The sequence below is a fragment of the Saimiri boliviensis genome, chromosome 4 (genome assembly GCF_048565385.1).
Source record: "Saimiri boliviensis isolate mSaiBol1 chromosome 4, mSaiBol1.pri, whole genome shotgun sequence".
NCBI lineage: Eukaryota > Metazoa > Chordata > Mammalia > Primates > Cebidae > Saimiri > Saimiri boliviensis.
The window spans coordinates 4,923,622-4,939,334 of NC_133452.1; the positions used below are offsets into that span (position 1 = coordinate 4,923,622).

At 44.5% G+C, this 15,713-nt stretch overlaps 1 protein-coding gene across 11 annotated transcripts in view; it reads left to right on the top strand.

Moving 5' to 3' along the window:
* PDE10A (phosphodiesterase 10A) overlaps positions 1-15,713 on the top strand; it is a 656,074-nt gene that overhangs the window by 309,710 nt on the left and 330,651 nt on the right. Inside the window, exon 1 of one of the 11 annotated variants that reach the window (XM_074397174.1) lies at positions 6,429-6,451. The exons of 8 other annotated variants lie outside the window; for them this stretch is intronic. Coding sequence is in view for 1 of the 3 variants with exons in the window: in XM_074397163.1 (XP_074253264.1) it covers positions 14,597-15,464 (868 nt within the window). In the remaining 2 variants the exon portion in view is untranslated. Of the gene's footprint in view, positions 1-6,428; positions 6,452-14,162; positions 15,465-15,713 lie in introns of those variants that run through there. 2 more of the 11 variants (XM_074397163.1, XM_074397172.1) reach the window with 2 other exon arrangements.

Sequence of the window (15,713 nt, forward strand, 5' to 3'; positions counted from 1 at the left end):
ACAGCAATGTCTAGACTGGGATTTCACCAAGCAGCAGGCCACGTGGCCCAGCCAAGTTGGTATAAAATTAACCATCACAGGAAGGAAGGAAGTGAATCATTCAATCAAGATTTTGCTCTTTTTCTTGGAAAGTCGTTATCAGAATAATTTCATTTCTTGGGAATGAGCGAGGACCCATCATCCCGCGGGAGGAGTTGGCCATTGAGGGCCCAGCCATGCAGTGAGTCTGGGCAGTCCTTCATTCCAGGCACTCTGGGGGGGTTGCAAGTCCATGCTGACAGGAGGAAGGGAGGCGCTCACCAGTCTCACGGCACTCCGCCCTCCCAGAGCAAGTCAGGGAAAATGTGCTTTAAATAAAAGTCAGATCATGTGAGTCACTGGTGTTTCCCATTTTGTGAAGACTGGAAGCCAAGTCAGTGGCCTAAACAGCCGGTGAGCTGGCCAGGTTGTCCCTGACCTCCTACTCCACTCCAGGCACAGGGGCCTGGGTGTGCCTTTCTGAACACCTCACACTGCTGTCCCCTCCTCTTGGGACCCCTTTCCTCACCACCTTCCAGCTGGGCTCCAACATCAGCTTCTCAATGAGGTCCCGGCTGACCACACCCTTTCCAACCTGCCCGGCACCCTGACCCCCCCCTTCCTCTGCAGCACCTGTCCCCACATGACCAAATTCACGATGCGTGATATTTCTTACTGTTGAGCATTTTTACTTGTATAAATTCAAGCGATGCAAGTACAGTTACGTTACATGGAAATGCTGCGTAGTGGTGAAGTCTGGGATTTTAGTGTAGCTGTTGCCCAGGGAGTGTACATTATACTCAGTCGGCAGTTTTCCTACTCCTCACCTCCCTCCCACCTTCCCACCCCTCCACATGACCAAAGTCTGTAATTCCACCCCCGTAAACCCATGTGTACACATTATTTAGCTCACACTTGTGAGTGAGTATATTCAGATTTGACTTCTTGTCTGTGAGTCGTTTCAGTTAAGACAATGGCCTCCAGCCCACCCTGTTGCTGCAAATGACATAATTTCCTTATTTTCCTGGCTGAGGAGTCTTCTACTGCGCGTGTACCACTTTCCTAACACAATCATTCATTGACCCACACTCAGGTTGATTCTGTATCTTTGCTATTATGAATAGTCCTGCCATAAACATACCAGTTTAGGTATCTTTTTGATATAATGATGTCGGTTGGATAGACACCCAGTAACTAGATCAAATATTTGTTCTAGTTTAGTTCTTTGAGACATTTATTACCTTTTATTTTCCATTCCAGAATATATGCTTCACAGGAGCAAGAGTTTTTGCCTTTTTTGGTTGACTTGCAGATCCCAAGCACACAGAATCCTGGTGCATAGTAGACACTGAATGTTTGTTAAATAAATGAATAATTTTCCAGCATGGCATGAGGCTTGGCATTTAGGTCACCTCTAAATCCCTCACCAGCAACATTTCTGTTTTGTTTTTCTTGGGCTGATGTGATCTGGGAAGAGCAGGAGTTCTTTTGCATTTTCAAATCTTTTCTGGAGGCCTCCACACACAAACACCATGACAGTATCTGTACATCTATTTTAAATGATCTTACTTTAAATATAGAACACAAGTCTTCCATGAAAAATGTGAATTTAATATTTTAAGGCCTTTGTTCTCTTTCTCAATACCAAGAATACACTTAGAAAAAAGTATACTTCATTTTTATCAAATAAAAATAAACCCTTTTATATAGACTCCTGCATGTGTAAACACTGTGAATGGCTTGTTAGCATGCAGTCCCATGCTATTTACATTTTCCAAGGATGAAATGTAAAATTTTATGGTTTGGTCTTTCTGCTTAGCACATGTTCTCCAAAACAAAAACAAACCAACCAACCAGATACTTAAATTTCAGGCTGGGAAAAAGTATATCAGATTTATCTATCTTCAGAAAAACAATTTCACATTGTAAATGTAGCCAGACTTTTGGGGCAGGCATAGGCATAGACATAACCATTGATTTTCTAGTATTCAATTATCTTGATGTCTTCACAACCTTCTCATCCCTAAGATGACTTATTCTGAAAATTCAGGCTTGGAAATGATGATGCTTTCTCCAGAAGTGATGGTCTTGGTTGCAGTGTTGTGGTTGGCGTGTGCTGTGGACACCTGAATGGAGAAGACAGTCACTCAGAGAGGAGGGTGGAGTCTAAGAGTGAACAGGAAAGAGACACTCAGAAAACAACCACCACCACGAAAGCTTCTAGAGTTAAGAACTGGGCATGGGAGGCACACACAAAGCAGGAAGAGTTTCTAACTGGAAGTTGATGCCGCAAGTTAGTGTTACAACTTTCAGAGGCTACTGTGTGCCCATTCTGCCTCTGTGCCCTTGTTTGGGAAGGTAATCCAAATGCAGACATTTTGAGCTGCTAGCAGCTTCTCTCCTTCTTCTGTGATAAGCCCGTTGACTTTCCTTTGGCCTGGCCAGTCCCTTAGGAATAGTGAGTTAGGTGAAAAGATCATTCGTGAGAAACACGAGCCATTTTATGTTTTCTCATTTTATAGTCCTCATAAAAACAGCAGGTCCCAGTGTGTTCGCTGGCTTTTGCTCTAAGCCAGGCAGTGGTCTCATGGTTCCCAGGCACGTCAGTCTGAATCCCCGCAGCTACTTCTGCTGCTCTCCCCACTGGACATCAGTAGGAAGCTCAGAACAGAAAGTAATTTCCAAGGGCAGCTGGGATGTGGTGGATCTAGCATTTAAGGCCAGGTCTGTTCTGATGCAGGAACCATGGTTTTTTTTTTTTTTTTTTTTTCTTTTCCTGCTGAGTGCCTGCTGCAGGCCAGTGACCACTGGAGGCATTTCCATATACACAATCTTAGTCATCCTCATGGCAGCATGAAGGGGAGACATGGCTACTGTTTCCATGTGTCCATTTTAAAGACGGAAAGTGAAGCTCAGCAAAAGTCTATATTTTGTCCAGGGAAATTGTGGAATGGGAAAGGGGTAAAGGCAAGATCCGAACCTGGGCAGTGTGTCTCTAGAACAAAGGCTCCAGTCTTTGTTTCCGTGTGCCTCTGACCAGCTTGAGTTTTTCCTCCCTGGGAAACACTTTATAAAACACGATCATATCTATGGACACAGGAACACCTTTTAAAAATTTAAAATTAGAGATCTTTCAAGACACATTCTTTTACTGTAATCCAAAACTAAACTAAATTAAGATTGTAATGTGGCTGAGAATATTTTTTATTATTTGGAAAATCATAAACATACTTCTATATAACCCATGGATCAAAGAGAATATTAAAACTGAAATTTAAAAACATCTAGAAACCTACGAAAAAATAATATTTTATTTTAAAACCTTTGGAATCCCCGAATGCTCAACTCAGGGAAAAAAATATGTATTGGCAAAAATGCCCTCACCATTAAAGAAGAAAGACTAAAAATAAAGGAACTGAATACACATAATGAAAATTTAAAAACAAACAAAGTGTGAAGAGGGAATATATCGCTAAAAATAACATGAAAAATAAGAGAAAGTACAAATAAATACTGATATTCTGAAACCAGAAGCGGCTGAAGAGGCCTGAATTACAGAGCTGCAGGAAGGTCTGGGGATCCCCGTGCCTAGGTGCAGGGGGAAGTGGCTCTGGCTTCACCCTGGAAACCTGGGTATTAACCCTTGCCTTTTCAGATTCAATAGAAAAGCTACATCCAAATCTGCTGTGACATGAAAGAAAACAATGAAAATCTTGCATGGTTATGCTGCAGACTCCTGGAAGAGCCTGTATACTGAATACCATGTTGGCTTTTATGAATCGAATTCTATATACATGCACTGGAAGGGTTAACCATTCATGGGAATCTGTGGCATATATAGTTTTAAAGTGCACATCCCTTTCTCCTTCTTCAATCTAGTCTATCTGTTGAAAAGTTGAAAATGTTCACTAATTTTATTTTCTTCAGAGTTATACTGTGCTTAGTGACTGCTTTCTGGGTCAGTTCACCTAGACGTGACAGGTCTGAGACTTAAGTGATTAGTTAGGTTGAACTTCTAGGAGTGGTGTGGGCCCAGTCGTTACTTTATTTAATTCACAGCAAAGATGTGGAGTGGAGTATTAACTTACAACCAATAAGGACTGGCAACTGCAGTCAAACACAATGAGTTGATGGAATCACAGATGGTTCCTAACTTACGGTGGTTCAACTTAAAGATTTTTTAAGTTTATGATGGTGTGAAAATGATAGGCATTCAGTAGAAACCATTCTTTGAGTATCTATCTGTATTAGTCTGTTTTCACACTGCTGATAAAGACGTACCTGAGACTGGACAAATTACAAAAGAAAGAAGTTTAATGGACTCATGGTTCCATGTGGCTGGGGAAGCCTCACAATTATGGCAGAAGGTAAAAGGCACGTCTCACATGGTGGCAGACAAGAGAAGTGTGAGAGCCAACCAAAGAGATTTCCCCTTATCAAACCATCAGATCTCGTGAGACTTAGTCACTACCATGAGAACAGTATGGGGAAAACGGCCTTCATGATTCAATTATCTCCCACTGGCTTCTCCCACAACACAAGGGAATTATGGGAGCTATCATTCAAGATGAGATTTGGTGGGGACACAGCCAAACCATACTACCATCCAACCGTTGCTTTTCACTTTCAGGCCAGTATTCAATAAGTTACATGAGATATTGAACACTTTACTATAAAATAGGCTTTGTGGTTTTTGCCCGACTGAGTATACTGAGCACATGAGCACATTTAAGGTAGGCTAGGCTAAGCCCTGATGCGTGTTAGGTCAGTTGTACTAAGTATATTTCGACTTAGGATATTTTCAGCTTATGATAGGTCTGTTATAAATTGAGGAGCATCTGTATTTTGAAAGGTGTTGGTCAAACTTAGAGAGATTGCCTTATACCATTGACCAATAAGAGATATATGAGAAATGCATACCTTTACATAGTTAATGAGTTTCAGATAAACTGTGGAAATCTTTACTATCAATGAAATCAAGTTCTAAATAAAGGAACAATCTTCAGTGTTTATGGGAGTATCTTAGCAAGTTGCAGATTTACATCCTCGTCTTGATCTCTCTTCTGAAAACTTGTTTATATGAGATTCACTTAAATCCGATTTCAAAAACATAAGACCAGACTTCACCAGTATTCTATGGTTACTGAAGTAATACAGTTTGACCAAAAACAGATGGGATAGATTTTCATGGCATATATTACTAACTCCACTACAAAATAGAGATATTTAATGTGTAAACTTGCTTTTATTTGGGGAGAGCATTTAACTAATGCCCCTATAAAATGATCTCATTTTAATAAATACAGAAATCTGTGAATACTGAATGTAAACATCCTGCCTTAGAGAATAAGCACGCACACAACTATATATATATGTATACACACACGTATATGATACAAAGCACACTGTGTGTGTATATATATGTGTGTGTGATATCAAAAGCCCTACTTTGTTGTTTATAGCTGCTTTTCGTCAGTTTTATAATCCATGTGTATGAAATCTATAAAACGAGCCTAAATCCTACCTATTAAAGCTTCCTCTAAGGGCTTCTAAGAGTAGTGATGGAAGGAAATTAATTGGGTCCTTGGAACGCAGTCATGCTGAGCACAGTTGTGGAGAGATATACCCAGCAGCCAACAGGAAGGTGGCAGCACAAGCAGCTCTCTTCCTCTTCCTGGGTGGATGCCAATCCTGATATAGTTTGTAATACAGTTTATTACAAACTATATTATTTTCAACATTGATATGTTGAAAACCTAAGAAATCAGTCTCTTCACCAGTACAGTCTGATCGGAAAGATGGGTCAGATAACCCTAGGCTGTAGACTTATAAAGTGTCATTTGTCAGACTTTAAAAATTAGAGAGAGAAGGGAGGGAAATGTGATCAGTAGGGATGTCTTGCAGCTGTAAGATGATATGATCAGCACTTCCTGCACACTCTAAGACTCTACCCTGGTAACTCATCTAAGGGCTCCTTTTGCCACTTAAGTTCTAAATTTGTTTGAATGCCTTTATACCCATTTCATTCTTTACTGAAAGTATTCATAATGCTAATAGGTTGGGATATTTTAAGATCCCTCTTTACCACTCCTAACTAGACCAATTTCCCCATTCTGGGTGACTCCAGAAGCAAGAAAAAAGCATTTATAGGAAGTATTCATATTTAAATTAAGGTGATTATATCATGATTTGTTTGTCAATTACATAAAAATTATCAGATAAAAATTACAGTGATTTTTGGCTTGGTTTTAGTTGTTCAGTTCTATGGTTTTAATCAAACAAGAGAATTGTTTAGAATGTACATGTAAATCTTGCCTAAACTTTTACAATCAAATGGGTTGAATCCAAGTTAATGATGTTCCATTATGTTTCTCAGTGTACCTGTGGGAAGGCCTTTATGTTACGGATGGAAAAAAGCAGCAGCAGCTTAATGGTAACTATGATATAATTGCCTGAAAGCCACCCTTTGTTTCCTGTATTTTGCTCAAATGTATTTCTTTGTGACACTTGGTAAGAGGAGGATTACAGCTATGTCGGTCTGCCTGCAATGAACAAGCTAGGTCCTTGCATCAAGATGCTCACAGAAGAACCAGAAAACTGTTGTCAGTGGTTATGGGAAGGAAGGGTTATGCAAAATCGACAGGGAATGTGCAAATCATTTACCTAGGAGGAAGCTTTCTCTCTTTGATTCCCCAAGAGCCCTCAACCATCAGTGTGTGGCTGGATTATTTCTTCTGGCTCCCTGCCAGGTGTGCAACTTCTTGCAAATGCAACTGCCCAGGTGCCCCTTCTGGCCAGTTCAACCACTAGTGCACATACCTAGGATGGGCCCAGTTGGGTCCATACATGACCAGTATGACATAGCAAGCAAAATCAACAAATACATTAATGCCACTTGGCCCTGGTGTATTCTTTTTTAAATTTGAATTTTGCCTCGTGACTTTAGTGGTGTCTTTCAGCCTGAGGTTGTCCAGGCTCAGCGATTAAATTACATATAATAAGTAGAAAGTAAAATTGAGATTTATTATGGATGTTTCAAATCAGGAAAGTATAGGGCAGGACAAGTACAATACTCCTGGGTAGAGATCTCTGGAAACTTCTAATGGAAATCTCTATTCAGATAGGTGTGTCGGAGGGAGGAGAAAAGTGAGCTTTCATGCCACCTGTAAGTCATAATAATCTAATTGGATACCTGGAATCAAGTGACGGATAGTGATTTGAATTCAGGAGACTTCCGAGGGTTAGCTAGCATGCTGTACTCATAGGCTGTACTTGGAAACAATAAAACACTTATCAAATATGACTGAAATGTATTTTCCACCATCAGGAAAATTGTGCAGATGCCAAGGAGCTCCAGAGTAGGGAGGAGATCCTCCTTTGTTGACTTTGCCACTGTTGATGATGGCAATATTAGTGCAGCATATAAACATGAGGTTATTAAACTCCAATTTCTGAGCCAAATAAAATGAATATGGCCACAGGATTATGGAAGATATGCCGCCCATCTAAACCTCCCCTTCCTTCAGCTCCCAGGCTGAGTTACCTCTGGCGTCTCTGGCTCACTAATCAATCCTATAGAAACACAGCTGAGAAAACAAGGTCGCTCATCTTTTGGCTTCTGTGAATTATTTTCCTCATAAGGGTTCATTTCAAAAGATTTAATATACAAAGTTCTACCTACATCTCCCAACTGGCTGCTCTTCCAAATGCCAGGTAGGGTCCGTGCCAGCAGCCAGGCCTAACGCAGTCTAGATTGGAGCCTTCCGTAACCCACAGCCCCAGTCCTTGAGAATACAGCCTGGGCACGGTCTTCCTGATGCTTCAGCAGCTGAGGAGGCCTGATGACTGCATCAAACTTTCTCTCTCCTTTTTCTGTTCTGCACTTGAATAAGAGAGGCTCAGGGACAAAGCATTGCTTTCTCCTCTTTAAAACCTGTGCAGAAGTCAAGGACTGACGTCAGAACAATTCACCCATGTGAATGAAGCCTGTCTAGCTTTGTGCCCCGAAATGCCAGTTCAATTCCGGTCTAGACCAGAACAAACTCATGGTGTTCACTTGTACCTCAGGCCATGCCTTGGATTCTTTTCTTTTCCTTTCTTTCTTTCTTTCTTTCTTTCTTTCTTTCTTTTTCTTCCTTTTTCCTTCTTTCTTCCTTTCACTTCCTTCCTCCTTCCCTTCCTATCTCCCTTTCTCCCTTTTCCCTCCCTCCTTCCCTCCCTTCCTCCCTCCCTTCCTCTCTCTCTCTCTCTCTCTCTCTCTTTCTCTCTCTCTCTCTCTCTGTAAAGAGAAAGGAATAAGGAATCAGTTCTCCAATTCTTTGGATTAAATAAGCCATTTTGATCCTTACTCCTGAGACAAATCTGGAAGAGACAACAATATTTCCTTCTGTAACTACATCAAACCCCTGTATACATGTCAAGACCTATTATAAACATTGGGTTATCAAAATTTAACATGTTTGCAAGAAAAAGATTCCAGAGTAACAGATGAAGAGCTACTTATTTCAAGTAACATGAACAATACACAGTTCAAACATCACATAGCTTGTGTGGGCACTGAGGCAGTATCATGGTGAGACACACTCAGTGATAATTTTGGCAACCCTTACGAGACCTGTGTACCCATTTGTATGAAAAGTCCCCATAGGAATCAGGCATACCATCTTTTATAATTTCAGCCTCCAGCCAAACCTCCTTTTTTTGGTGGGGAGACAGAGTCTTGCTCTGTCAGCCAGGTTGGAGTGTAGTGGCACAATCTTGGCTCACTGTAACCTCTTCCTCCTGGGTTCAAGTGATCCTCCTTCCTCAGTCTCCCAAGTAGCTGGGATTACGGTCATCTGCCACCATGCCCAGCTAATTTTTTGTATTTTAGTAGAGACGGGATTTCACCTTGTTGCCCAGGCTGGTCTCAAACTCTTAACCTTGTGATCTGCCTGCCTCAGCTTCCCAAAGTGCTGGGATTACAAGTGTGAGCCACTGCGTCTGGCCAAACCGGCCAAACCTGCCAAACCTTTTTATCCAGAATGTCCATCTATGACCACTTTCTACTTAAATGCTTTAAACTGGACTTTAGTTTTCTTAAATAAGTATTTTGTTTCTTTTAGGCTTATTATTCTTATTGAGATATAGTTCTCTCACACTGCTTTTATTTAATTCTTAAAATACAGTCTCAAGCACAATTGATATATTTGACTTGTAAAAGTTTGGTAAAAGTGTTGATTATTTAAGCAGAACTCATGGTTGTGTTCTAACTTGTGTCTGTTTTTGAGAACTAAAAACTGTTTCAGCACTCCATAAATGCCAATGGATTTCTACAGTGACTTGGTATTTTTTAATGGCAACATCTTTGAAATCTACTTCTGTGTCATAACACAGCAGTGTTATATAAGACAGTTAATAATCTCATGGTTATCACAAGAACTTAGTATTGATTATATAAGCTTAGCAATACCTTTTTAACATCAGAATCTTTATAGCTAGACACTCACAGCCATTATGTAGAGCTTATTTTCAGGAGATAATTAATGTCTTTCTTTTGATTAGTGAAAATCTCCACTTGGATCTTGCATTAGTCAAGAAACACATGTTTCTCTCATTGAAAAGAAATTTTTTTAAAAAAAGAGAGAAAGAAAGAAATACACATAACCTCTTTCTCAGATAGATGGGTTCTTAAGAATGGTTTCGAATATTAAAATACTAATATTTCAAATATTATTTTTTTCAAATATTATTTCAAATATTAATATTTTAACCATTTGCATATGATCAAAAATATTCTAATTAGAAACAAATTTTAATTAAAATTTGAAAGTTAGAAACTAATTATAATTTAAAAAATAAAAACTATTCTGATGTTTATTAAATAAATAATAATGTAACCTATACTGGTTTTTACTGCTTTATAACATAAAGTGATAATACAATTGCAATTTGTTTTACCGTTAATTGGTTTGAATTAATAAAAACAGTTCAAGGGAGTGAAGGATAAAAGACTACAAATCAGGTTCAGGGCATACTGCTCGGGTGATGGATGCACCAAAATCTAGTAAATCACCACTATAGAACTTACTCATGTAACAAAATACCACCCATTCCCCCAAAACATATGGAAATAAAACGTTAAAAAAAACCCAATTGAACTGAAACTGAAGATCTAGGAATATTAATGGTAGCTAAAGGAGTTGTTTTTATCATCTTGGTCTGTTTTCAAGGCTGTCCCCTGTAAAGTATTGACTTTAATAATATTTTTTAAACTAGAATTAGAATGGCCTTTTATTTTAGGTTTGACTATAACAACACTGTAAGGTATCAACAAAGTAAGGTATTCCTTACTTTGGTCAAGATGTATTAACATCAATAGTAGTGGAAATTTGTAATCAGCTGGCATTCAGGTGACAGGAAGACCAGCGATTATTGAGTGCCTATTGTGTGCTGGTCTTCATTAAAGGTGTGAATAGTAGGAGAGGCAGTCTCCCTGATGTCAAGCTGTTGAAAATGGAACTGTCAATGGAAATGACATGTGCACTAACTTTCTTAACAAGAGACTTAACCCATTATGTTGATATGTGCAGATAAAATACATAAGTTCCAGGAGTCTAGACAACAAAGCTATGATGAATTGGGAATGAGAAAAATTGAAGGAAACTTCCTGGAAATACAAACTAAAATCTAGTAGCGAGGGATTGGGAGGTGGGAGGTCAAGAGGATGTGAGTGAATGCCTGGAAGCTAACTCCATTTTAATGACACCAGGTAGTAAACAAAGTATCCCATTAACATGGAGATAGTTTGTGTGATATGACAAGCACACCTGAATGCTATTTACACTAATTTACTAGCTATTAAATGGAAAAAGTCTGACAGGTACAACTCACATGATTTTATGGGACTTAAGAACAATAGACACTTGCTTATGATTTATTTTGCTATGCCTTTTAAATGTTAGAAAAATTAAAATCACAGTAAAGAGAATGTGCATTTTGGTAGACATCTGTGTAAGTAGATGAGTTTAACATTTAGTTTTCTTTGCTTTTATATGTCCATAAAGAAAGGTTATCATCGTTTAAAAAGGAAAAAGATTTTTCAAGGATCAATGATGTGAAATTTACAATAGTGAGCACTAATATCCATAGTTGTAAAATAAAATCAGTTAAGACGCAGAACTGCATGTTTACCAAAAAGTTCATAAAATATTAACCGTGTTAGTTACAAGCCTAACTCTTATGTTATTAAAAATGGCTGCATGATTAAATTATTATGAAGAAATTTCATACTTTTTACGGGAAAATCTCCATTTAAAAACATCTTAGGCTCTACCTAGACTCACATTTTTAAAAACATAAAATCCAAATTAAGTGACAATCAGGCAGGTATTATTTCCTCTATAAATAAACGTCAGGCATAATTACTAAAAGTAATATAGAATTAACTTGATTTAAAAATAACATGTAGAAGAGTGTCTGGAGAATTTACATATAGTTATGTTTGTATAGGTCCACTAATTTAAAGTTTCATTAGCAATATAAAACTCTTGATCATATTCCTTGGTAAAAAACAGAGACAAAGGTTTTATATTATTTTTAAATGTTGAACTAGTAGTAATGGTCATCATTATTTGGCACCATTACTGGCGTTAACTACCCTCTTAATATTCTTTTACTTAGTTTTTTTTTTTCTTTGCAAAGTTTTTTTTTTTTTTTCTTTGCAACATTTGCAAACTCTGTGCTTGGCATTTCCTCAGCTGAAAGTACAGAAAATTGTTTATTTTACCGAGAGCACTGCAACCTTGTGAATTTCTGCCTTCGCTCTTCCTCTACTTCTGATAATGACAGTATGCTTAAATTGCCCTGTAGTCTAATAACATTTTGCCATGTAACTTATATTGCAGCCTTTATGGGAACTCTCAGAATACAGTGTTCCCTCAATTACGGGCCGGTGCGTTTATTCACAAAAGGTTTGGAGTAACAAGATTGTAGTGTCACAGCCTTCTGCTCTTTCTGATATGTATTAGTAAAGAAACTCAAAGGGAAGGAAAGGAATCTGCAAGCAGCGCGTTCTCCGGCGGGCGCCGCAGCACCTGAGCACAGGTGAGTGTCGGAGCCTGTGCGTCTGCCCCTTTGTCATTAAAGTCTTCAACTAAGTAAAGTTCATGAAGAAAAGAAAGTGGCTGAATGCCTCTGAGACTTGCAAACGCGGACACCAGTATGAAGGAGGGAGACCATGTATCCAAATTTCACAGCTAATCAGTAAACTCCTCCTCAACTTGTTCCTTTCCCGTTGTTATGCTTTGTGATTTTAATTTGTCCAGGAAAACGTCCCTTCCAGCAAGCACTTGGAGAAAAGAAGGACGAAAGGTAAATAGGAGGTTGATTCTGGGAAAGGGTGAATGAAAATTCCAAAGTTTGCCTCCCGATTTAACAAGGAGTCCCGGGACAAATCTTTGGTGTTTCCTATCCCGTCTCCTGCGCCCGCAAGGGGGCTTATAGGCAAGTTAAATGTATATTTTCTTGGAACTGAAAAAAATCGCTTTAATAACTTCAAAATGCAGATAAGGAAACTTAAATGACAAGGAGAAACATTTTTGCGTGTAAAGGAAGGAACAATAAACACTTGAGGAGAAACGTGTCTTTTTAAATGTGCGGGCAGCCCCCAGAGCCTTCCTGCCTGGTCCAGGCGCGACATCACAAACTCCAGACTCGCAGCAAAGTAAGCGGAGTGGAATCTGCGCGGCCGGAGAAGCGTCAAGCTGGGAGGCTGCGGACAGCCTGGCTCAGTCATTATAGTTTTTTCTTTGCCGAAAAAAATTCAAAAACAAGGGCAGCACCCCTAAGGTAGGAGTCACCACAATCATTTTCTTATTCCACGAATGTAGGGATTTTGACCCAGTGAGTGCCAAGGCTGATGCCCGTTACACGCGACACTCAGGATCCGTCCGGGAATCACGGAGACGTCTGTGGACTTTACTCGGGGAGGGAAGCCCCAGCATGTCCCTCGCATCCCAACTGCTCAGCTTGTGCAAATACAAAAGTGTTATTTTCCACTGTGGGGAGTTTGGATGAGAGTCGGGGAAAGAATTGACTAGTGAGGAATCTGGAGCGCGCTTCAACATAAAAATACATGTGAAACTGGATAGACAGAAGAAAACATGTAGGGCGAGAAACGGCCCCAGGTCCCAGCGCACAGCGGGAGCCCAGAGCCCTCGGCCAGCCCCTTTGCTACACCATAGCGCACGCCTCGCGCTTGGGTGACCGCTTTGCCCTTCGTGAAAGCTGGGCTTTGGCGTGTGTGCTCCACTCTGGGGAAAATAACCTCGTCCTCGGAGTCAAGACAGCCCGTGCCACCGTGGGACAGCAGACCCACCGCCTCTCCTCCGACCCAGCGCGCCGTGGTGGCCCCACCCCGCATGTCTGCCCCAACGCGGACACCTGCGCATCCGTGCGCCCTTGTGCTCCAACTTCCCCAAACTTCTGGCGGCTCCTAGTTCTGAGCGCCCATTGGGCGGCTCATTTCCCTTCAGTGGCAACTGCTTGGATTCGTGACTACCGGATGGGGGTGTCCAAGAATGCCGCAGATGGCAAGGCAGACTCAGGGTATGGGGGCAGTGATCTCATGGTCTTGCTCATTTTGGCCACGGTTTGCCCTTTCCGTTCTCTAACCCCAACCAATACAAACTGGGGTTGTGCAGACGAAGTTCGTTTTAAAGTGACTATCCGAGAGAGAGTCCTGGGGGAGGAACCGTATTTCAAACCCTAGTTTATGGGAAACACTGAGTGTTCATTTAAACTCCCACCAAAGGTCCTAGTTGGAACTCTCGCTCGGGAGTTCGGACTGAGCACAGCAGGGTTGGAGCTGCTGGTCGGCCACCAGGAGGATTCCATGGCTGGGGTAACCGGCAGGCCGAAGTGGCTCCCCCAGCAGCGCACAGCTGGAGTCGCTGCGGGACTCATGATTTGGAATCCCAAACACCGGACCCAGACGTGACAGGGCCGGGACGCAGCGGTTGCTGGGTCCGGGATGCAGGCGGCGCGCCGAGGGCCATGCGGGTGCCTGAGCCTGGCGCAGGGGCCGAGTCCCGCGGGGCGCGCTACGTGGGCGCGGGAGGCCGCGGCGTGGGGAGCGCCTGCTCCGCCAGTGGGCGTCTTCTGCCGCCGCCGCCACCACCGCCTCCACGGGCAGCGGCACTGCGGCGCTTTTTTCTGTTGGTTTCCAGCCGCCGCCGAGGCTCAGCCGCCGGAGCGCTCATAGACCACGCCACGCCTCGCTCGCAAGGAGGGTCTCCGCCGCCCCTAGCTTCCGCTCGGGAGGGCGCCGATTGTGCGCGCCTGCGGGTAGCCGGGAGCCGTCGCCGGGGCCTGGCCCCCGGCCCCGGCTCCTTCCGCAGCCCAAGTCGAGCACAATGTGAAGAGTGGACTGGGAGAAACCAGAAGACCGGAGAGAAGGACTAGGCTGCGGCTCGGGCGGCCGGCGGCGGTGGGCAGGTCCTGCGGGGGCGGAGCCCACCAAGCCCCGGCCCGCTGCGCCCCTCCCGCCCGCCTGCCCGCCAGCCAGCGGCCTGCCCTCTCCGGGGCCCGGGGAGGAACCATGGCCAGCCCCGAGGAGCCTCTCGCTCCCCGCCCCCGGAGTCCCCCGCCAAGGGCCGGGGACCAGCCAGGCTGCGGCCCGGGTAAACTCCGCCCGGAACCCAGGCGCAGCGCGGCCGGCGGGGGGAGCGCGGCGGGCCCGGGCCCGGCCCCCGAGTGGCCTGGCCGCGGCCGGGCAGAGCGCGCCGCGCCCCCGCGCCCGCCCCACTCCTCCGCAGGCCGCGCCAGCCCCGCGGGGGGCCCCGGCGCCCTCTCTGCGCGCGGCGGTGGCTGCGGCTGGGTCGCGGCCCGCGCTCCCTTGGCGCTCGCCTTCTCCTCCCGGGTCCCCTCCTCCTCTCCATCTTCCTTTTACTTCTGGCCGCCGCCCCCCCCGCCGCCCCCCTCTTTTCTCCCCTCCTCAGCTGCCTTTCACCTCCCCGTGCGTCTCCCAGGAAGGGAGGGCGCAGCGGCGGCGGCGGCGGCGGGAGGAGGCGGCGATGCTGGCGGAGGAGGAGGAGGAGGACAAGAGGCAGCTCCCTTGAGCGTCCCCAGTAGCAGTAGTCACCGCGGCGGCGGTGGCAGCGGCGGCGGGCGGCGGCGGCTCTTCCTCTCGCCTGCGCTCCAGGGCTTGCTGCTCCCAGCCCGCGCCGGGCCCCGGCCGCCGCCGCCGCCGCCCCGGCTCCCCCTCGGCCCTGCCGCCCGCCGCGCGGGCTCCCCCGGTTTCCCCGGCGCTGGCCCAGGCGGCGGCGGCCAAACTCCTCGGCGTCCTCTGGGCGCCGGCTTCGCCCTCGCCGCCGCGGCCGCGCTGCTTTTCGGCTCCGACATGGAAGATGGACCTTCTAATAATGCGAGCTGCTTCCGAAGGCTGACCGAGTGCTTCCTGAGCCCCAGTAAGTGGCCTGCTCCCCGTTCCCCGGAGGTGGGGCGTCTCCTCGTCCCTGGGGGCGAGCTGGGGGCTTGAGCGGCTGGGTTGGGAGCGGGTGGCGAGCGGGGTGCCGGTGTCCCGGCGTGGAGCCCCCAGCGGGATTTTCTGGAGGGGCAGGAGCCAGTGCCCCTGGCGGAGCGCGGGAGCCTTGGCCGCGCGGGGACACCGGGGTTTCCCAGGCTCCGCGTGCGCGCGGGGGAAGGGCGGCCCAGGA